Below are 22,938 nucleotides of genomic sequence, written 5' to 3' on the forward strand. Positions count from 1 at the left end.
TACAGAAGGCAGGTAGACTTGGCAAAATAGCGAGCATCTCTGCTTAAGCAGCGGCCACACGTACAATATTCACTCATGACCACCACCGCGTCAATCTCACTCACCCCCATTCATTTTGGTGTGTGTTGCTTGGGTCGCGAGATACCACTAAAAGTCAGATTTGGGTCGCGGTCTAAAAAGTTTAAGAACCACTGAACTAGGGCAAGCTAAATCCGTGGAAAGTTGCAGTAAAAGACCACGTTTTGGTCGGTTGACTAGAAAAAAAAGGGCAACTTTCCGGCTCAGCTCCTGAAATACCTGTTAAGAGCGTTACTTCAGCGCTGATTTACGGTATTTCAGTCGAATTTGGCCGTGTATTTCACCAATATTCTCAAAAAAACAGTGACTTGATCAAGCGATCTATTTACATATACTGCCAAATATTTCCAGTAAGAAGTTAGTTGCATGAAAAATTGAAAAAACTTTGATGAAAAATCGAAAAAGTTTCATGAAAAAAAATGGACAAAAGTTGCACTATAAGATCCCTTCGAACAGCTTAAAACAGCATTCTGCATAACTTCCGAGTATTTAGGAAGCGGTAAAAAAAGGTATATGTATAGTGTAGTATAGTATATGCTATGCTAGACATTACCGACTAGGCCGTACAATGAGGTCCCCGAACAACAGATCCATATTTCAAAATAAATTTATTCTTGGCTGTGATGCAACACTATCTAGAGTGAAACGTATCAGGAGCGACCTCATTCGCAAACTGCGCTATCAAAGGAGCGAAGAAAGAAACCAAGTGGCGAGTGAATTTCGAAACCGTGCGATTACCGCATTAGCTAGCGGAAATTGGCACGCATGTTGCTACATAGAAAATTAAAAATTGCACACAAATACTCCGAAAATGTGAAGAAACTGAAACTAATTGAATGAATGTCATTAAACAATATATGTTAACCGTCATAGATGAGAACGAGCTCCACGTTCGAGGCAAATCTTCACATGAACAATATGCTGAGACCTGTCGTATCCCAGTACATGAGCATTGAGCAATCTATGCAGTACGCAGTATCCTTCATTTTCATGCACCAGACGACGTAGTAATGGACGATAACATAGAAGGAGTATTTTTTTTGGCTTCCACTATCTCCTCGATGTAATCGTGGGTCAGGTCGTGCCGGGTGATCACCCCGACAATCTGGCAAGACATTTTAGAGATAAAAATATGACCTGGTACCAAGTGTTCTAGGCGCTTCTTTTTTGAACTCAAATTGTACCAGCTACTTGATAAAATAGTTAGGTTACTTAATTTAAGCTTACACCCCAAATTTCGTGCAATTCCAACCAGTGGAAGCGGAGTTATCGCCGTCGAAAAATTTGGATTTGAATAAAATAGTATTTACGGTGAGCGCAACTATAATAAATTAACAAAGAATCGGTCACTGTAAATACTATTTTATTCAAATCAAAAATTTTTCGACGGCAATAACTCCGCTTCCACTGGTTGGAATTGAACCAAATTTGGTGAACATCGTTTCTGTAGACAGCCTAACACTTTCATGGGGTGAACAGAAAATTTACAAATTTTTATTATTTATTTTTATATAATAAATAGAAACTTTCTTCTCCTGTAGCAAAGCGGTTACCGGCTGGAATTGAACCAAATTTTGTGTGTAGGCTTAAATTAGGTAACGTAACAATTTCATCAAGTAGCCAGTACGATTTGAGAAAAAAAGTCATTTTTGAAGAGCCCTACTGCACAGTTCCCCTGTAGCGTGTTCAGGAAAACAAGAAATTAGATAAGAATTAATATGAGAGCAAAGAAACAATTTACAAATTAGACTAGAATTAGATTTCATTCAGGCATTTCGTTCAACTTAGTCCAGGTTTTCTCTAGGTACCAACCTCTCCGCCGCTGTTGATAACAGGCAGATGCCGCAGGCCCATGGTACGGAACAGATTGAAAACCTGGGACAGCTGAGTGGTCGGGTAGACAACGTATGGGCTTTTATTCATGTACGGTGTCACATCCTGTATAGAGTAACATATATGAAATACGAGAAACTCAAACAGCACACATTGTTGCTCACAAATACCTCTTTTGTTCAAATATTGCTGGCTATTCCATAAATTCGTTAGGTTGGCTACGAAAAAAATATTGGCTCAATTCCAAATGGTAGAAGTTATTGGTGTTCAAAATTATGGATTTGAAATAATAGTATTAACAGTAGCTCTATAATAATTAATATACTAAGAATTTCCAACCTAATTACTATTTCTTTTCAGATCCAGAATTCTGCACTCCAATAACTTCGCTTCCACTGGTTGTAATTGCGCCAAATTTACCATGCATCATTTTTCAGACAACTTGGCAATTTTGTGGAGCTGACAGTAATATTCGATTGAGAAAAGTTACTTTTTTCATAAAATTTAAAAAATGTTAACGCTAATAGCTTTGTTTCTATATGTTGGAATTGAGCCAAATTTGGTGTGCAGTGATTTTTCAACCAAACCAACAACTTTATTTAAAGAAATTTGTAGAAAAAAGGTATTTTTAAACGACCTTAATACACATACAGAGTTTGTATAAAGATTCCTAGTCGAATATCACTTATTATGATACAGCAACAGTTTATGAATAAAGTGGAATGTCAAAATTTGTACCTTTCATGTTACTACAAAAGGATATAAAAATAGTATTAAAGCTACTATTCTAGTTGGTAAATTAATTGTAAACTATCTATATACAAACCATGACGTGCTGCAAATTGACTTCGGTCGCGTCTATGTCGTGAATATCAGGAAATCGCGGATAGTCTTCTTGCAAAGTCTTGGACTCGACCACCGGCTGATTGGGAATCTGACGCAGAAAAAGCAAGGGTCGTAACCAAGTCACAAGTCAATTTCAATTTTGACTCGAGTCACGTCGAGTCATTTTCAATTCACCACCCAGTCAAGTTCAAGTCAGTGTTTGCTGTTCAGTATCGAGTTCAAGTCATGTTCAACTCATTTATGTGAAACTCTATGGAAATATCGAAGGCCTCGGATTTATAATATAGGCTACTCATTAGGGCTGTTCATAAAAAACCTTTACTTCAGATTTCACTGGCTACTTGATAAAATTGTTAGGTTGGGTAAAAAAACGCTGCACACCAAGTTTGGCTCCATTCCAACCTCTAGAAGCGAAGTTATTGCAGTAGAAAAATTTCCAATTCCATGATTTATAATGAATAATTAAAGAGTTAGTCACCGTAAATACTATTTTATTCAAATTCAAATTTTTACACGGCGATACCTTCGCTTCTAGTGGTTGGAATTGAGCCAAATTTGGTGTGCATCATCTCTGCTGACAGCCTAACAATTTTATGGGGTTGACGGAAAAATTTTGAAAAAGTATATTTGTTTTTAATGATAAATGCAAAACTTTCCACTGCACGAATCTTGCTTCTACTGGTTGGAATGGAGCCAAAGTTGGCGTGCCGCGTTTTTTACCCAACCTAACAATTTTATCAAGTAACCAGTGAAATCTGAAGAAAAAGTTGTTTTTGAACAGCTCTACAACACATTTTCTCACTCTAAACATGTTTATTCAAACAGATAAACGGGATTTCCGCCAGGATTGTAACCAAGTCACGAGTCAATTTTACATTTATTGTCTTGACTCGAGTCAAATCGAGCCATTTTCAGTTCAACCGCCGAGTCAAGTCATAGTGTCGAGACTTGAGTAAGAAATACAGAATGTGTCGAGTCAATACACAATTTGACTCGAATCGAGTCATTATCAATTTTTAGGAAAATGACTCGAGTCAAGCCGAGTCAAAAAATGTGACTCGAGACATTACAACCCTGAGAAAAACCTCGTCGATCAAGGCATATTTAGACTGATGCACACATTCACTCACCGTCGCATTTTCGTCATAACCGACGCCACGTTTCAGCAACGCAGTCAACGTGGAACGCAGTATAATCCCGTGGAATATAAGCGGGCTGAGACTGTCTTGTATAGCGCTCATTTGGTCCGCTTCCACAAATCTATACAGAAAATTTATGCTTTCTCCGACACTGAGCTAGCAGAGTTGTAACCAAGTCACGAGGTTCCGAGTCACGAGTCAATCTCGCTTTTATCGTTTGACTCGAGTCAAGTCGAGTCATTTTCAATTCACCGCTGAGTCAAGTCCGAGTCCAAGTCAGTGAGTAGAGGGTTGAGTGTCATTTTACACATTTCAAAAAATGACTCGAGTCATTACAACCCTTGTTTGCTAGACTAATTCCATTGGACCTGAACAATTTTTTCTCAAACCTACATACTTATAGCTAGGACCGGACAAGAGTTCGCTTACTTTGAGGTTACGTTAACGCGGGGCAGCTCCGTGGTTGCAGTGGTCAGAGTAAATGCTCTCCTGCGGTCGATCGACATTCGGCTCACTTGACTGGATTTCTGCGAGCAAACGAAAATTGTATCTCGAAAAGTTTTCATGGACAGAGAAGACGGTTAGAATACTATATTTTTATGCCAATTCCCAAGTTCTGTTTCAAGTTCTACATATCCCCGACCTTGATGCATATATAATTCAAACCTGATATTTCAAGTTGGCGGCGAGCAAGCCGTCGCTTTCCGACCGATTTCTAGACGGCGTCGAAGGTAGCCCCGGTGCGGCCGTCTGCTCGGGCTGTCTCAAGGTAACCACTGGAAATGCGTTGTGCGCCGTGGTACGCAGTAAATTGACCAGAGACCGAAGCCGAGTGTGCGGGTACACGTATTTCAGCCGCGTCTGCATGATATCGCTAGCTTCCAAGCTGCCAGAGATTTCATAATTTAAAATTAAAATATAAAACATAAAAATCAGTTTGAAAAAACAAAAAATTGGACTAAAAAATGAAATTAAACATTTAAAACAATCAAAAAAAAAAAAGTTACAGTTGATAAGAAAAAAATCCGATAGAAAATTTCAGATTAAAAATAATCAAATTGAAAATATTCAATAAAATAACGCAGATGAAAACCCAAAAGAAAGAATAAATTCAAAAATACTAAAAATCAATCAAAAGTACAAATCAAATTGAAAAGAATAAAAATTCAAGTCAGAATTGAAGAAAAAATCCAAATCAAGAAAAGAACCAAATAAAAATACATATATTAAAAAGAAAACATGCAGATACAAAAAAAGAATCCAAAATTCACATTGAAAATCAAATTAAATGAAAAAATACTCAAATACATAGGAACTATTAAAAGTACGAATCAAACTGCAACGAAAAAAAAAATTCAAATGAAAAAGAGGAAAAATCGTGACACAGAAAATGAAGGGTAAGAATAAAATTTGAAAGAATGAAAATATCGAATTTGGAAAATGAAATTACAAAGAAAACAAACATTATTTAAATATCGAAAAAAGGGACAAAAATAAGCAAAACTAACATGGTGGCTCCGTGTGGCGGGTCCCATTCTAGCAGCGGCACACCTTTTAAAAATACGTGAATGTCGTAGATGCCGTGGTTGAAGATGTCCCCAGACCACTTGGCCTATTTGAAGAACGAATCAAATCGCAACGAAGTAAAAAAATTCAAATTGAAAAGAGAAAAAATTCAGATACAGAAAAGAATGAAAAGTCAGAATAAAATTTGAAAGAATGAAAAAAATTTGGAAATGAAATTACAAAGAAAACAAACAATATTTAAATAACGAAAAAAGGGACCAATATAAGCGAAACTAACATGGTGGCTCCGTGTGGCGGGTCCCATTCTAGCAGCGGCACACCTTTTAAAAATACGTGAATGTCGTAGATGCCGTGGTTGAAGATGTCCCCAGACCACTTGGCCACCTAGACGTAAGCAGAAGTGGTCAAGAAGCCATTCAAATACAGAAACTATACAACATACGCCATTTGCCATTGGAGTAAATTCATCAACAAGAATTATAGAAAGAAGAGGAGCTCACCATGAGAGTGACCATGATCGGGAGAGCGTACGAAATCTCGTTGGTGCACTCGATCAAAATTACGGTCAGGCTGATGGTCATGCGGACGACGCCTCCGAGGAACGCGGCAGCCCCGATGAGAGAATATGTCCCGAGAAATGTGTTCATGTGAAACACGCTGAAATATAAAGTGAATTCTTACTTCAGCATTGATGAGTTCACAGTTGGTCGGTCAAGAAGAAAAACATTTGTTTACAAAAAAAATTCGAGAATTTCTTATAAAGTGAAAAAGAATCAAAAATTCATATGAAAATTCAAAAAATGCAAAGAAATAAAATAATATTATATAAGATTATAGGTGCGAGTTAAATTTAAATCAATTAAAAAATTCAAATGAAAAGCAAAGAAATATTCACATTGCAAAAATCTTCGATATACTATTCGTGAGAAATCAGCGTTACCCATGACACCAATAAATAATCTTTCCTTAAGCACGTCAAAATGCATTGTTTTACGTTAGGTTCGATGTGGAATGAATGGTGTTCATCATGGCATCAATAAATAAAATTCCATTGAACGTGTCAAAATGCATTGTGTTTCACATTAAGAGGTTCAATATATAATGCTCCCAGTGAACACGTTAAAATGCATTGTTTCACGTTAGGAGGTTCAATAAACAATTTTCCTAGTAAACACGTTAAAATGCATTGCGTGTCAGATTAAGAGGTTCAATAAATATTGTACCCAGTGAACACGTTAAAATGCATTGTTTCACGTTAGGAGGTTCAATAAACAATGTTCCTAGTAAACACGTTAAAATGCATTGCGTGTCAGATTAAGAGGTTCAATAAATATTGTACCTAGTGAACACGTTAAAATGCATTGTTTCACGTTAGGAGGTTCAATAAACAATGTTCCCAGTAAACACGTTAAAATGCATTGCGTGTCAGATTAAGAAGTTCAATAAATATTGTTCCCAGTGAAAACGTTGAAATGAATTGTTTCACGTTAGGAGGTTCAATAAATAATGTTCCCAGTGAACACATCAAAATGCATTGTTTCAGTTATGGTTTTAATAACTTTAATGTGTTCATGAGGAACATTATTTATTAGTGTTACGGGAACACAGAGGCACTGCGCTCTTAACATGATGTGGTCGCAAATTAAATACAAAATCGAATTCCTTTTACAGCCATTTTCTTCAGAAAGCCACAGTAACGGCGAACCAACTCACCCGTTCAGTAGGGAGGCGCAAAATCTGCCGTAAGAAGCACCGCACAGGATACACGGCACGAAGAGCCCGCTAGGTACCGACGCCCCGTACGTCCAACAAGACAGGAAAAAGAAGAGAACAAAAAACAACGCGAGCGCTTGGTAACTGAAAGCCTCTGAAAATGAAAAGCAATAACTAACTGCCGCTGGTGTTAAGCGATAATGTGGTTGGTTAGGCACAAAGATTTTCTCAGCTAGAAAGTTCTCAGCTTTTGAATTTTTTTTTAAATTGCATTAAAATTGGAATAACTGAATTTTTAATAACTGAACGAAATTCTGAATTGAAAAGGAATACAACAAAAACGAAGTGAAGTTCATATCAAATCAGGGATGGCAAATATCTGTACAGCATGTCTTTGGCACTATACAGTTCTCCCGTAGTAGTTTCAAGAAAACCACATCAGATAACTTCTCACAAATAAGATCAGAATTACATTACTGGGAGTCCGTTCTAATTATTTAGGATAATTAGTTAGGATATTCACGCCGTTCAAGATTATTTGGTGACTCGACTTGACTCGAACCATTTTCTCAAAATTTGGAAAATGACTCGACTTGAGTCAATTTGTCTATCGACTCGACTTGTAGTCGAGTCATTGTGCAGGACTCGAACCGAGACATATGGCTCGAGATTGGGACGGCCAAGACAGACATTCCATTGTAACTTTGAAGAATAGTAAAGTCTCCACATGATTGGTATTTCGTCTATCAGTCCTGATACTTGGAAAATAGGGCCAGAAACTGTTAAGACTGAGCAAAATTACGATATTATGAATGCGAGCCATTCTATATCACTCGAGCAGAGTTGAAAAAAGTGCATTGAACTCAAAACTGAACAGTCAACACAATGACTTGGACACGACCCTCTGCTCACTGACGTGGACTCGGACTTGACTCGGTGGTGAATTGAAAATGACTTGACTTGACTTGAGTCAAAATTATAAAAGGGAGATTGAATTGCGACTCGGAATCTTGCGGCGTGGTTACAACCCTGTGTACTACAAGTATGCCGAACTGGCTACTAAGTAGCACTCTTTCTGATACTAAAACTAACCAGCACGTAGCAATGAATTGATAGAATAGTGTACCGCTGGCGAACATAGGAAGAACATGCGATTTCACATACCTGAATTGTGAAAAAGCTGTTTGATTGCCGTCTCCTGCGTGTTGAACATGAGAGTGGCCATGTCGTTGTAGGTGCCGTTCGGACATTCGAACTGCTGAACCTCGTCCAAGCTTGGGTTCGTCTGATTGGCAAAGTCCTTCGGCAAAGTCAAATTCGACATAGCTCTCAAACCGTCGTGAAAAACCCTCGGAATTACTCACCGCGGTTTTGCAAGTCCCTACGAACATGGGACCAAAGTACGCACACAACGCAGTCACGGTTCCGATCAGCACCACTTCCAGCATTCTGAAATTATAACATAACTTCAACTGATAGGTGGTTTACGATAGGCCTACAGATTTTGTTACCACAACATTTCACGGCATACACATTGTCGATAGCACTTAATTAGAGGAAATTCTCTACTAGTTGATGACGATTACCCCTGACGAGTGTCAGCCGAAAATATTCAGGTATTTTTCAATATTAATATACTATTCAGTTATAAAAAATGTATCATTGCAGTGGATGCAGTGATGGAATCAACCTTAAATGTCATTCTCTTACTTGGCAGTTTTCCCTTTCCGTGAGAGAGAACGTAGTCTGAAGAGTGTCAATTTCGTGTTGATGCAGTTGAAAATAGCTCCCAGCAGCCCCCCGACAAAACCCATGATGATAAAGATGAACAGATCTCCGATCGTCCACAAATGACAGTCGTTGTCATCAGTAGAACACTAACGAGAGTGCAGATTACAGAAAATTTAGAATAAAGATCATTCAAAGAGCTTATTCTTGAAGGTACAGAACTTCAATAGGTATACAGTTGAATAGTATATTCACGTTGAAATAAACCCGAATATGATGTCAGCCGAAGATATTTCGGTTTATTTCAATATGAATATAATATTCAATTGCATATTGATATGAAAATGAAGCAAAATATTTCACCTGAAAATCCCCAAATGTGAGCAAGCCCGACTGGTCGAAACTGCCCCACTCCCCGTGCTCGACTCCGGAAAGCAGGAAATTTAAAGTGAAAGATGACGCCATCGTACAGAAGAGCTGGAGATTCGATTAAAACTTCAATTCGTTGATATGGCGATGATTTTGTCAGAATCAGTTTTTTTTTATGTCAACAATGTCAAAATTTTGATTCTGTATTTTAGGTAAAAAAAATCGCCCTAACCATTGAATACACTCAAGACGTAACAATTTCATGGGGTTGACGGTAAAATTTGAAATTTCAAAGTTTCCTAATTCCTGTGCGTTCACATCTACCAGTTGGAACCGAGCCAAATTTGGTGTGCCAATCAGTGAATTCGTGGACAACCCTACGTCGTATTCGTATACTTCAAGTAGTCAATAGGAGACGGCTACTTATTGATTCATCGATTAATCACTTTTGCCCCAAAAATGGTCGACAGTAATTTTTTCGCTCACTTTGGAAAATACTGCTCTGGGTGGAAAGCCACAGGGCCTGTTTTTATATAAAATTTAAGTCGACAGGTCATAAATATTGTCAAAATATCTTGCAATCGTGGCATACAGTTGATTTAAAATCTTAACGACAAACCGTTTTCCAAGTCAGCGATTGGTTCCAGAACGAGCTGCCTTCTTCCAAACTGAACAAAACTCCCCCGATCGGTGCCCCGAACGCAGCGGCCACCCCTGCAGCTGCCCCGGCCGATACAAAGTCCCGCTTGTCTCTGTTGTGAAAAAGAGGGCCAACGTAAGCCATCAGAGTCGGTGAGGTGACAGATATCATTTAATAATTAGTTTTGGGTACCAGCTAGTTCCAAAGATTCTGAGATTTTGAGGTGTACCTCGTATCTTCTTGAGATTATGGAAGAAAACCATACAAATATTTAAAGAGAAACGCGAAATTTGTGGTTCTAGTTCTAGTTGCAAGCTTTAAAAAGTGAATAGTTCTAGTTCTAGTGCTAATTTCCAGTTTTGAAAACCGATTACTTCTAGTTCTAGTTGCGAGTTTTGAAAATTGAATACTTGACTAATTCTAGTTGCAAGTTTTGGAAATTGAGTAGTTCTGGTTGCGCGTTTTGAAAAGTGTATAGTTCTAGTTCTAGCCGTAAGTTTTCAAAATTGAATAGTTAGCTAGTTCTAGCTGCAAGTTTTGGAAATTGAGAAGTTGTAGTTCTGGCTATGAGTTTTCAAAATAGAATAGTTAACTAGTTGCAAGTTCTGGAAATTGAGTAGTTCTAGTTCTAGTTTCGAGTTTTGAAAATTGAGTAGTTTGGGAACAGCTGCTCCAGTAAAATTAGAAGCAACATTACGAGAAACATGAAATTTGTGACTTATAAACGTATTTTTATTTTAATGTCAGTAGCAGGTAGCAGCTCACTTGTCGGAGCGAAAATACGGAATATCGAATTTCAACTTTTTTAACGTCATGCTTTGAAATTGCGGAATACCGGCACCGATCACTCCCCCGCTGTGGATCATCGGACCCTCCTTCCCCACGAGGAGCCCTGAACAAATTTGCGGATGAAATTCCAACAATAGAAAAGTCACAAGGTACCGAGTCACAAGTCAACTTGACTTATACTGTATTGACTCGTCGAGTCATTTTCCAATTTCAAGAAAATTACTCGACTCAATTTGAGTCAACGAAAAATCGCGACTCGGGTCATTACAGCCCTGAGAAAAATCTTGTCGTGACTCGGTCGAGTCAATACACAAATTCACTAGAGTCGAGTCATCTTTCAATGACTTGAGTCAACATGAGCCAACAAAAAACTTTTGTCTGACTCAAGTCATTGCAACCCTGGCAAGCTCCATTAAACATTCTCTATTTAGTTAGCGGCCTGCGAATATGGAAATGCGGCAGTTGAGTACCGACTAACCTCCGGAAACACTGAACAAAACGCCGACAGCCTTCGAAACCAAAGTCTTGAACCGAACGACATGGCCCACCTTGACGCCGTTCAAGTAACACTTGATTTCGGGAATCCCAGAACCGGCTGCTAACGGCTGAGAACGAAAAGATTTCCCAGCATTTCTTAATCCAGTGATTCTTGACAATGGTTCACATAAACCCCATGCTGAGCTAGTTTGGATTTGAATAAAATAGTATTTACGGTGCTTATTTCTTATAAAATCATGAAATTAGAATTTTTTCTACTGCCATAACTTCGCTTCTAGTGGTTGGAATAGCGCCAAATTTGGTGTGCATCATCTCTACAGACAGCCTGACAATTTTATGGGGTCGGCAGAAAAATTTTGAAATTTTATTTTTTTGTTTTATAATGATAATTCAAAACTTTCTACTGCACGAATCTCGCTTCTACTGGTGGGAATGGAGCCAAAGTTGGTGTGCCGCGTTTTTTTAACCAACCTAACAATTTTATCAAGTAGCCAGCCAAATCAGAAGGAAAAAAAATCATGTTTTAATGTTTCAGTTTTTTTAACACTGCTGTTGACGCACAGTTCATTTAGTACACCTGCATTCTATAGTGCGGTAGTGTATTAGATGTGTGACGGGGTAGATTTGTATTTGTGACTAGGCGTAAATTTGGGGTTCGCCGGATGCTTCCATATTAGCGTAAGGGTTTGCCATGTTCAGAACAACTCTCTTTCTTAATCGGAGAGTCGTAGTATACTTTTGGACACTAACTTACAACGTTGAGATTGAGTCGCTGTGACAGCAAAGATTTCAGATGATCATAGTCTGAAAGCCAGCAGCATGAACTAATCCTTTAATGCAGGGATTCGTGACTTGAGATCTGCGGTCTAGTTCGAAGGGGTCCGTGAAATGCCAATGATGAAACTGCAACCATGTAACTATATTGTCTTTATTTATCAGATCTGTCCATATCTTTGCACTTACTGATATTTCTTAATTTTGTCTTATATTCAGTGTTTACTAAACGTCAAACTAGACGCAAAGACAATACAAATCCCAATATTTACACTCAAATCGATCGGTGAAAGTGCTGACATGTCTCTTATCCTCAGTCAGGGTTGTAACCAAGTCGCAAGTCTCCGAGTCACAAGTCAATCTGACTTTTATAGTTTTGGCTCGAGTCAAGTCGAGTCATTTTCAATTCACCACCGAATCAAGTCCGAGACAAGTCAGCTAGTAGAGGGTCGAGTCCGAGTCATGGTATTATGACTCGAGTCCGAGTCCAAGTCATGGTATTGACTGCTCAGTTAGTCTTGTTAAACCCACCTTTATAACCCTCTTTGGTGATATCTAATGGTTCACATTAATAATATACTAATTTTCCTCACTTTTAGCAGTTTCTGGTCGCATTTTCAAGTGCCAGTACCAATAGACGAAATCTCAATGGCACGGTTACTTTACTATTCTTCGAAAAATAATGAAATGTCGGCCTTGGCCGTCTGAGTTTTCGAGTCATATGACTTGGTTCGAGTCATGCGCAATGACTCGAGTCCAAGTCGAGTCATTTCACAAATTGACTCGAGTCGAGTCATTTTCGTATTTTGAGAAAATGACTCGAGTCAAGTCGAGTCATCAGAAAATAGTGACTCGAGTCAAGTCATGACTCGAGTCATCACAGCCCTGTCCTCAGCTAGCCAAATCTAGGGGTCCACGCAACCACCCAAAAAAATTCAGGAGTCTGCGCTGAAAAACTGTTTAGAACTGATGCTCTGAAGCCAATTGCCAGGCCACAGGACCAGTTGCAATCCTCACCTCCCCAAACACAACAAAGGCAGCGGCAATCGACACAAACAGCACGTTGAACGCGAGTAGCACAAAAAGTGAGACGGCACCGCATTTCACGTCGTGGCAATCGTGCAGAACTGAAATTGTCAAAAATAGCTTGGAAATAACAAATATGGAGATAATCAGTACTCACATGAGTTGACAGTTTCAAGCTTCAGCATGCTCAATCTCTTGACAAAGTAATCGATAAAAAATGCGACCTAGACGAAATAACAAGCTGACATTTGACGAGCTTCTTGGAGGTACAGTACTTCAATATACAACTGAATAACACATTGATATTGAAATGAACCCGAATATTTTTGGCTGACACTCGTCAGGGGTAATCGTCAGCAACTAGCAGATAATTGGAAAGAACATTGTATATCAACAATCGTATCACAAAATGTGACGTCGCCGGCATGATATTTGGGATGAAGAGATCGTTCAAGCTCAATATACTACTTTTAGATGGTACACGACCTCCTGAACTTCCTTGATGTTCCATCCAGTTCTCTACTAGTTACTGGCGATTACCCCTGACGAGTGTCAGCCGAAAATATTCGGGTTTATTTCAATATGAATGTACTGTTCAAAAGCTGACATTTGGCTAGTTGCATCAATGCTTTTACACACACACACACAGCAGTTTGTTTATAAAACAGTATATTGAGCTTGAGCATAAGCTATCTGTTTGTCTCAATGCTTCAAATTTTTTATTCTGGTTTGGTGAGACGACCGTCAATATACGAAATTCTTTTGAAATCTGTACTAGTTGAAAATAAAAAAACAATTGAAAATATTCAGGTCTATTTCGATATAAATATGTTACTCAATCACACCAGATCGTGAATGATATTCATGTAGGTCCTGCAAACTCGCATCAGGTCACTCAGGTTCTAGCCAGTAAAACTCATTCAGTATTCAACAACTTCCAAGTGGTTGGCATTTTCAGATGTTTGCCAAAATGGCCATAAAATCACTAATGGTCAGCAGATTTTAGTCATGGTACTAAAGATGTGCGCTGCGAAATTTCTACCCGAATGACGTCTTTCCAGGGCATGAATATTATCGACTGACACTTGTCAGGGGTAATATTCAGCAACTAGTACAGAATTGATAAGAACATTTCATATCATCAATCGTATCAGGATAAGTAAAATTCGTTATTGGCCACCTTTGCTTGTTAAACACAGAATAGGTGCAATTCGTCTTAACTTACCAGCGCAGTGAAAACTCCGATAAAAAATATCACGACCCAACTAAGCAATTCCTTTTTGCTACCAAGCCATTTGCCGTGAGTTTGTATTTCTCTTTTGTGCTGCCTCCTGTAGGGCTCGTTGAAGCATTGATCGTAATCCAGACTCTGGAAACCACAAGACATTGGAGTCAGAGTGGGGCTATATAATGTAGCTATAATTAGGCCTATAATAGTTTAATTCTAATTCTCGTCTAATTTGGAATAAAATGTAGCTTCAATGATAATTCTAATCCAATTTGGAAACAACTGTGTAGCTATACCTATAATTATAATTCTAGTTCAATTTGAAATAAAACGCAGCTTCAATTCTAATTCTAATCTAATTTGGACACAACTGTGTAGCTATAATTATATTCTTTGGAATAAATTGTAGCTTTAATTGTAGTTTGAAAACAACCGTGTAGCTGTAATTAGGCCTATAATAGCTTTAATAATAATTCTAATTCTCGTCTAATTTGGAATAAACTGTAGCTTCAATTTTAATCTAATTTGGAATCAACTGTGTAGCTATAATTAAAATAGCTATGATTCTAATTCTCATTTAATTTGGAAATGGCTGTGTAGCTATATACCTATAATTATAACTCTAGTTCAATTTGGAATAAACTGTAGCTTTAATTCTAATTCTCATCTAATTTGGAATGTAATGTAGCTTTAATTCTAATTCAAGTCCAATTTGGAATAAACTGCATAGTTATAATTCTAATTCCAATCTAATTCAGAAATGCCTAAAATCTTCTAGTTATCCAAGCCTGATACCAAGTTACGATCGTTTCGCACTATACGGCGTTTTCAGGGAACCGAAAGTTACATCGCAATAAAAATTAGAGCATTGAAACATTTCAAAAATTCAACTAAAATCAGATTGCCAGCATTTTGGTCTGATTAGTTCTATTCTAGTTGTCTGTGGCCGATTGGAGTCTACAGTTCTACAAAGACAGACCAACCTCATAATCTTTTACAAATCTGCGCTCTTCTTCAATGAGATGACGTTGGTCTTCGGAATCGCTATCCCTCGTAAGGCAACGCATTCGACAACAGTTATCCATACTCTTAATCAACTGACTAACATCTAGAAATCAGTCAATGAACACATTACTTAGTCACCGACACAGTTGTTCACTTTCGTAATATCGATAATAATACTTACTCCGTAATTAAGATACAGATATCAAGACACACCCCGAGATAAATAACTCAAACAGGACAGTCGCATCAAAATACAGTATTTCAAAAATCTTGGCACTTCAAGACGTAATAGTGACGATGTATTAGGCGGGTGCATTGTGTGCCGCGCAATATGAATCACGAAATCGATTCGCATCTGGAACTTACACTGTGCATTATGCAAGGAAAGTCTACGCAGAAAAAAATTGTGCAATTGGCGCGGAATGACGGCAGTTTGTAACTCAACACACTTGAAAACACGGACACGCGCAACAATGATCCATTATCCGAAAAAATTGGCTTTCTACACACATCGGGTCGATCTTTGGTTAAAAAAATTACATCGCAGCAATGAGAACAGGTAAAATTGTGTTGCATACCAGTTAATTTTGCAGTCCAATATGGTGCGAAAATTGGGTGTGCGACAATTGAGCATGTGGGTCAAATTTCGGGTTAGGCTATATAAAAGGGCCGATTTCAGGGTTAGGGTTGGGGTTAATTTTTGGGTTATGAAGTCACAATGCTAAATCTAAGCATTTGGGTTGATTTTTGGGTAACGGTTGATTTACGGTTAGGTTCGGGTAGGATATATCGTCACGGTGGAATCAGGGTCGTTTATCCATTTTTCAAATTTGAGATCCATCTTTTAAATTGATAAAAAACCGAGTTTTTGCAACATTTTCATATTTTTTTCCACCGTATCTTGGCCAAGTTTATGTTCACCACATTGTTTTAAAGTTAACCACGACAAAGAAATGGCCGAATGAAAATGCCTAAAATGTACAAAAGCTACTATGATCCTACAGCAACAACATATAAGGGTTGATTTCAAGATTAGGGTTCGATTTTGGCTTATAAAGTCACAATGCGACACTTGAGATCGTGGGTTTAAATCAGGGATAGGATATTCCAGGGTTAGGGTTAGTTTTTGGGGTATAAAATCACGATGCGACACTTCAGCATGTGGGTTAAATTCAGGGTTAGGATACACATACAGTTCAATTTCAGTAGGGTCGGGGTTATATCACATGCTCAAATGTAGGCAACCACATATGTAATCATCGCACAAAATATTATTCATATTCAAAAAGAATCGAACATTCCAGTCAAGAGCGAACAATATCCAGCTTGCGTCCAATTTTGTTCCGTCATCAAGAACCGGCATTGCGAGATGAATACTTTGATGTCTTTACCTAACACCACATCAGTAATGGAGGATAAATATCAATTCATTTGACCCATAGTACTCCGCGAACGTCAAAAACGATTTCTTCCAGAATTTTAGTAAACTTCACTCTTCCCGCCCTAGAGTACGGCTCTGTGACCGTCAGTTTACGAAACTGCGCGATCAATCTCTCCTTCTGCGTATCGTCTTGCTGGCGTTTCACAAAACCGCCGAAAAGCTGATTGATGTTATCCGGATTTTGGTGATACATGCAATAAAACGCGTTACATGCGTTTTGAAGCAACTCCATATCGCTCGCGTACATGAGAATTGCGTCAAAAGTCAGTTTCACAAAAGGAGGCAGACAATTGTGCAAGATACCGTCACGGGACGGGTTTTCGCGGCAGTGGCTAAACATCGACGACACACTGTCTATGCATAATTTACAAATATCAATTCCAAAAATAACGAGTCCTTGTTTCAATGATTCGATGATACCGTGAAATACATCAGCCGGTAATGTCGCAACCTTACCAGGGTGTAGATCACACAGATCGCAAATAAGCTTAAAATACTGATCTCTCATCGATGGATAGGAGAGAAAAGTCTGGTCGACGTTCGGAAAAATACAGCCAAGACCATACAGCGCCACGTCGCAAGCTTCCACTTTGTTCGCGTTCTCTCCGACGACCAAACTCTTTGGCTCGTCAAGATCGCTAAAATTGATGATATCTCTGTCTAACAAGTGAGACAGCAACTCAAAAATCACGCATAAATCTTCATACTTTTGTTCGTTGACGTCACGCGAGAACAAAGTCTGCGACACTTTGGTGTAAGACTTTAACGCCGATAACGTCCATTCATAAAACGACTGAAATTTCAATTCAGGTAAATAGCAGGATTGCTCGTGCGCTACTATCGAAAAGAGCAGTAATATCGATATAACTACGTTACGGTTTTTACAGTGACATGTCTCGATGATTTTTGCCGCGTCCGAGAGAAGTTGGGACAGAAAATTGAATATTATTGCCGTATTTTCAGGTTTCGAGCCTTCCGCGACGCCGCAGAAAAGGTCCAAAAGCAACAAAAACTCATTCAAAGTCTCTGAATTATCAGCTTTCCCAGAAATGATATCTACTTTCCCGATTTGGTATCTCTGCGCTATTAGAGCCATTGTTTGTTCCCAGTATCTTTCCCTGTAGAGATTCATGTTGGATGTACCCACTATCACAACAGACGTGACGATCTGTTGCTTAATCTTGGGCGGGTGATCGCGAAAAACGCTATCCCCCGCGCAAATACCGTGTCCTAACCGCCAAAATGCTTCCGACGAGGTCACATATTTACACCGCTTGTGGTCCATCACCAACACAGCCAATACATCAGCGGCTGAACTCAATAATTCTTTCTCAGCTGCCCAATTTCTCAGTACGGAACACACAAAATTGAGTGCGTAATCCACACACCATTTCGCCCCGTCTGAATCTCGACCGTACGCTGCAGAAAACACAGGGCTTACTTCGTCGTGACACGATTCGTCGAAAAATAAATAAGTCCTAGCCCAGTTAAGCAAGAAATACAGCAAATCCGACAGTATCTCGGGGCTGAGATGTTCAAGAAGGTTGACAGACGCGGCCTCCTGCGACACGTGACATAATCTCAACATCAAAGCCACCAGCTGCACCGATAAATCAAGACTATTCGCGGGAGAATTAGCGACAAGTTGATGGTAAGATTGAGGTGACCCTAGAACTTGTAGAGTCAACTTTAAATCGACATTCGCACGCTGTGCTATACTGAATTGCATGATTTCAGGCGGTATCACGGGCGTCTGCCCTTCGCAATCGTCAGACAGGATCGCATTCGCGATCAGCATCAACCAGTGTATGTCTTCGAAAAGATTTTCCATGTAGCTTTCATCGAGAGCACTGCTAGATTTTTTGATTTTGTCTAAATCGTTTTCAAGGACAGATATACGGCTTTGGAGTAACGAAATTATCGCAGGCAATGTCGTAGACAAAGAAAGTCGGGCTAGAGCTGCTATTGAGGTTAAGTGCGAGGAAAACCGCTCACGATCGTGTTCAACCAATTCATCAATTTCACCTTCAATTTGAACCAACGGTCTCCAACCTTCCGGTTGTAAAATATGCCATTTTACATAATGTTCAAAAACAGTATTCGATGCAGGGATAAAAAACTCTGCATGCTTCAGCGAAGATACAGCCAACGTAGTCCAAGCGTTTAACAAAACTTCAAAAGAATCCAAATATATTTGGTTGTCTTCGTAATCTTTCTCCTCCTCGACAGCACCCGCCAACGCGGTGCACGTAATCATTTTGAAGCCTTCCACAAAATCTACGCACAGCCGCTGCATTTCAGCCGTTTTACCCCAGATTTCCACTTTGAAATTCTCGACCAGGCTCCCGCAAATATCCGCGATTCCGAGCGCTTCGAAACAGTAAAATTTTCGGCTTCCGTAACAGCGCAAGAATTCTTTAACGAAAAGGCCTAAGAACAGCGTCTTTTTTTCGTCAGTACCCACGATTTTTCCTTGTAAACTAGCGATTTGCGCGACACACGACACAGCCACTCTAGATAATTCCTCATAAACACGGCATTTGTCATTCAACGTGAATATCAAGTGAATATTGTCGTAATTTAAAACCACACTTTCCCAATCAGACGGAGGTTCGAACGGAGTCTTGTCTCTGTCTGCCATAACAAAGAACGAACGCTTTGAGTACGACGAAACAGACGTGAAGCTCCATCTCAGCAAATGGTGGAATATATCTAGAAAATTGCAGATTAGATGATACATATCTTTCGATAATGTCATTTCCATTGACACTATCATCTTCACGACTTCAAGCGTGAGCGAAAAAATCATTTTCAAGTCAAATGCTTCAAATTGCTTCTTGCATTGCCAGTGGTCTTCAATACTAATACCCATGCTGCTAGATTTGGAGTTTATCGCGAATTCCGTCATCAGATTGCTGATGAGAGTGCACGCAAACCTTTGTTGCTTTGGATTCCCGCGCAATACGAGATTCTGTAGGAATTGGTGAACATATTCTCGAGATTTGGCGTCTTTTTTAACAGCGCCCAGTTTCATCATGATCGCGAGAGCGTGCGTCAACAATTGTATGAGATGCGATGGTCCAGACAAATGATTAAGGATGTAGGACAAAGTGAAGTCTTGCACAGCAGATCTTTCTGATTCGGCAGTGTAATTCCATAGTCTTAAAACGCATTCTCTCAACGCAATAATCGCTTGATGGAGTACTGTCTCATTAGTGGTATTCTCCAGCAACGCACGGCACTCGTTAAAATTCGGAACGGACCGTCGAAAAGAAAGAAGTGTGGTCTCGGATTCTTGGCGCTGCTGTTGAGTTATGCTCCAATGGCTGCTGAGCACGACTTTGGCCGCGGCCTCGAGCTTACGGATGTACTCTGGCGTAACCCAGGAAGACATTACTCTTACGTCGCTGGCGTAAAATAAAGATATTCACAGTTATTTTCTCAAGTATTACAGCAGTTACAATCTTACGCAGGTTTTGAGCTATGAAATTCTATGGTTGAGCATTTCAGGTCGTTAAATTTTTTTTTTAATTCTACTGGCTATTTGGTAAAATTGTTAGGTTGGTCAAAAAAAGCGAAGATATTGGAGTTTGGAGTACAAGATTTTCGGGGAATTCTTCAATTATCAAGAACCATACACACTGTAAATACCTTCTATTATTTCAAATCAATAATTCTCCACTCCGATAACTTTAGGGCCTACTTCCGCCAGTTCGAAATGAGCCATTAAAAATTAGAAAAAAAATCATTTTTAATAAATTCAAAATCTTCTTACTCAAAAAGCTTCGCTTCCACAGGTCGGAATTGAGCCAAATTTGGTGTGCAACATTTTTTAAAACCAACTTGTCATTTTATTAGAAAGTTCAAGCAAAATTGGAAGAATAATTTTTTTCAAACAACCCTATTGAGCAAATAGTCTACAAAATTATCTTTCGAACCGCAATAACTCGAGTAATGATCAACGAAATTCTCTGGCAGTAAATTATATTCTGCTATTATGTAAACTCAGTTGCACAAGAGTTTAGAGACAAAACTAAGATGGTGTTGAGTCTGATTAACAATTATTCGGGGCATCCCTAAAAGACGGAGAAGCGGAGGCAGCGGAGACAGCGGAGGAAGCGGAGAACGGACCCTAAAACGCGGAAACAACGGAGGCGGCGGAGAGAGCCAAAAATGCCGATTCCTAAAAGACGGAGGAAGCGCAGAGCGGAGCTTTCGGTCATTGACCTTTATAGACACGCGCATACGCAACTCTAAAACGTGTCGACGGCGGAATATATAAAATTTCGAGCTAAATGACAATTAAAACACAACATATGAAGCTGAGATCAGAATCTATGTAAGCGAATAGTCAGCCATTCGAGTTCGAGGGGTGACGAAGCGGACGGTTATAATATACTGAAAGCGGAGTTCGGGGCGTAGTGAAATATATTTCGAAACAGCAGAGAATAACGGAAAAGTCAGCCATACGAGTTTCAGGCCAATTTGGCGACTGATTGCCCAATGCCCATCGATGAGATGACATAGCGGACGGTTATAATATACTGAAAGCGCAGTTCGGGGCGTAACGAAATATATTTCGAAACAGCAGAGAATAACGGAGAAGTCAGCCATACGAGTTTCAGGCCAATTTGGCGACTGATTGCCCAATGCCCATCGATGAGATGACATAGCGGACGGTTACAATATACTGACAGCGGAGTTCGTGGCGTAGCGAAATATATTTCGAAACAGCAGAGAATAACGGAGAAGTCAGCCATACGAGTTTCAGGCCAATTTGGCGACTGATTGCCCAATGCCCATCGATGAGATGACATAGCGGACGGTTATAATATACTGAAAGCGCAGTTCGGGGCGTAACGAAATATATTTCGAAACAGCAGAGAATAACGGAGAAGTCAGCCATACGAGTTTCAGGCCAATTTGGCGACTGATTGCCCAATGCCCATCGATGAGATGACATAGCGGACGGTTATAATATACTGAAAGCGGAGTTCGGGGCGTAACGAAATATATTTCGAAACAGCAGAGAATAACGGAGAAGTCAGCCATACGAGTTTCAGGCCAATTTGGCGACTGATTGCCCAATGCCCATCGATGAGATGACATAGCGGACGGTTAAAATATACTGAAAGCGGAGTTCGGGGCGTAAAGAAATACAGCAAAAAATCGTATGGCTGACTTCTCCGTTATTCTCTGCTGTTTCGAAATATATTTCGTTACGCCTCGAACTCCGCTTTCAGTATATTGTAACCATCCGCTATGTCATCACATCGATGGGCATTGGGCAATCAGTCGCCAAATTGGCCTGAAACTCGTATGGCTGACTTCTCCGTTATTCTCTGCTGTTTCGAAATATATTTCGCTACGCCCCGAACTCCGTTTTCAGTATATTGTAACCATCCGCTATGTCATCTCATCGATGGGCATTGGGCAATCAGTCGCCAAATTGGCCTGAAACTCGTATGGCTGACTTCTCCGTTATTCTCTGCTGTTTCGAAATATATTTCGTTACGCCCCGAACTGCGCTTTCAGTATATTATAACCGTCCGCTATGTCATCTCATCGATGGGCATTGGGCAATCAGTCGCCAAATTGGCCTGAAACTCGTATGGCTGACTTCTCCGTTATTCTCTGCTGTTTCGAAATATATTTCGTTACGCCCCGAACTGCGCTTTCAGTATATTATAACCGTCCGCTATGTCATCTCATCGATGGGCATTGGGCAATCAGTCGCCAAATTGGCCTGAAACTCGTATGGCTGACTTCTCCGTTATTCTCTGCTGTTTCGAAATATATTTCGTTACGCCTCGAACTCCGCTTTCAGTATATTGTAACCGTCCGCTATGTCATCACATCGATGGGCATTGGGCAATCAGTCGCCAAATTGGCCTGAAACTCGTATGGCTGACTTCTCCGTTATTCTCTGCTGTTTCGAAATATATTTCGCTACGCCCCGAACTCCGTTTTCAGTATATTATAACCGTCCGCTATGTCATCTCATCGATGGGCAATCAGTCGCCAAACTGTCGTGAAAATCGTATGGCTGACTTCTCCGTTATTCTCTGCTGTTTCGAAATATATTTCGCTACGCCCCGAACTCCGCTTTCAGTATATTGTAACCGTCCGCTCTGTCATCTCATCGATGGGCATTGGGCAATCAGTCACCAAACTGGCGTGAAAATCGTATGGCTGACTTCTCCGTTATTCTCTGCTGTTTCGAAATATATTTCGTTACGCCCCGAACTCCGCTTTCAGTATATTATAACCGTCTGCTATGGGCAATCAGTCGCCAAATTGGCCT

The 22,938-nt window shown here is 39.7% G+C and overlaps 2 protein-coding genes across 2 annotated transcripts; both read right to left on the reverse strand.

The window, feature by feature from the left end:
* Positions 1–107: 107 nt before the first annotated feature.
* Positions 108–15,311, reverse strand: LOC145447774 (H(+)/Cl(-) exchange transporter 6-like). The gene is made up of 20 exons (XM_080326039.1): positions 15,172–15,311; positions 14,186–14,329; positions 13,118–13,184; positions 12,952–13,061; positions 11,141–11,267; positions 10,639–10,765; positions 9,853–9,985; positions 9,228–9,341; positions 8,847–9,013; positions 8,501–8,585; positions 8,301–8,436; positions 7,137–7,290; positions 5,924–6,080; positions 5,701–5,807; positions 4,563–4,782; positions 4,326–4,423; positions 3,888–4,017; positions 2,738–2,845; positions 1,891–2,016; positions 108–1,183 (listed from the first exon to the last, which is right to left on the reverse strand). The coding sequence occupies exons 1-20, from the start codon at positions 15,271–15,273 to the stop codon at positions 1,067–1,069; spliced, it is 2,529 nt and encodes an 842-aa protein (XP_080182165.1). The 5' UTR covers positions 15,274–15,311; the 3' UTR covers positions 108–1,066.
* Positions 15,296–20,148, reverse strand: LOC145447752 (exportin-4-like). Its single transcript, XM_080326014.1, has one exon. It carries the CDS (start codon positions 20,026–20,028, stop codon positions 16,621–16,623), a length of 3,408 nt encoding a protein of 1,135 aa, XP_080182140.1. The 5' UTR covers positions 20,029–20,148; the 3' UTR covers positions 15,296–16,620.
* Positions 20,149–22,938: the final 2,790 nt, after the last annotated feature.

Source organism: Botryllus schlosseri, chromosome 10 (genome assembly GCF_051294905.1).
Source record: "Botryllus schlosseri isolate E-star chromosome 10, Bs_hap1, whole genome shotgun sequence".
Taxonomy (NCBI): domain Eukaryota; kingdom Metazoa; phylum Chordata; class Ascidiacea; order Stolidobranchia; family Styelidae; genus Botryllus; species Botryllus schlosseri.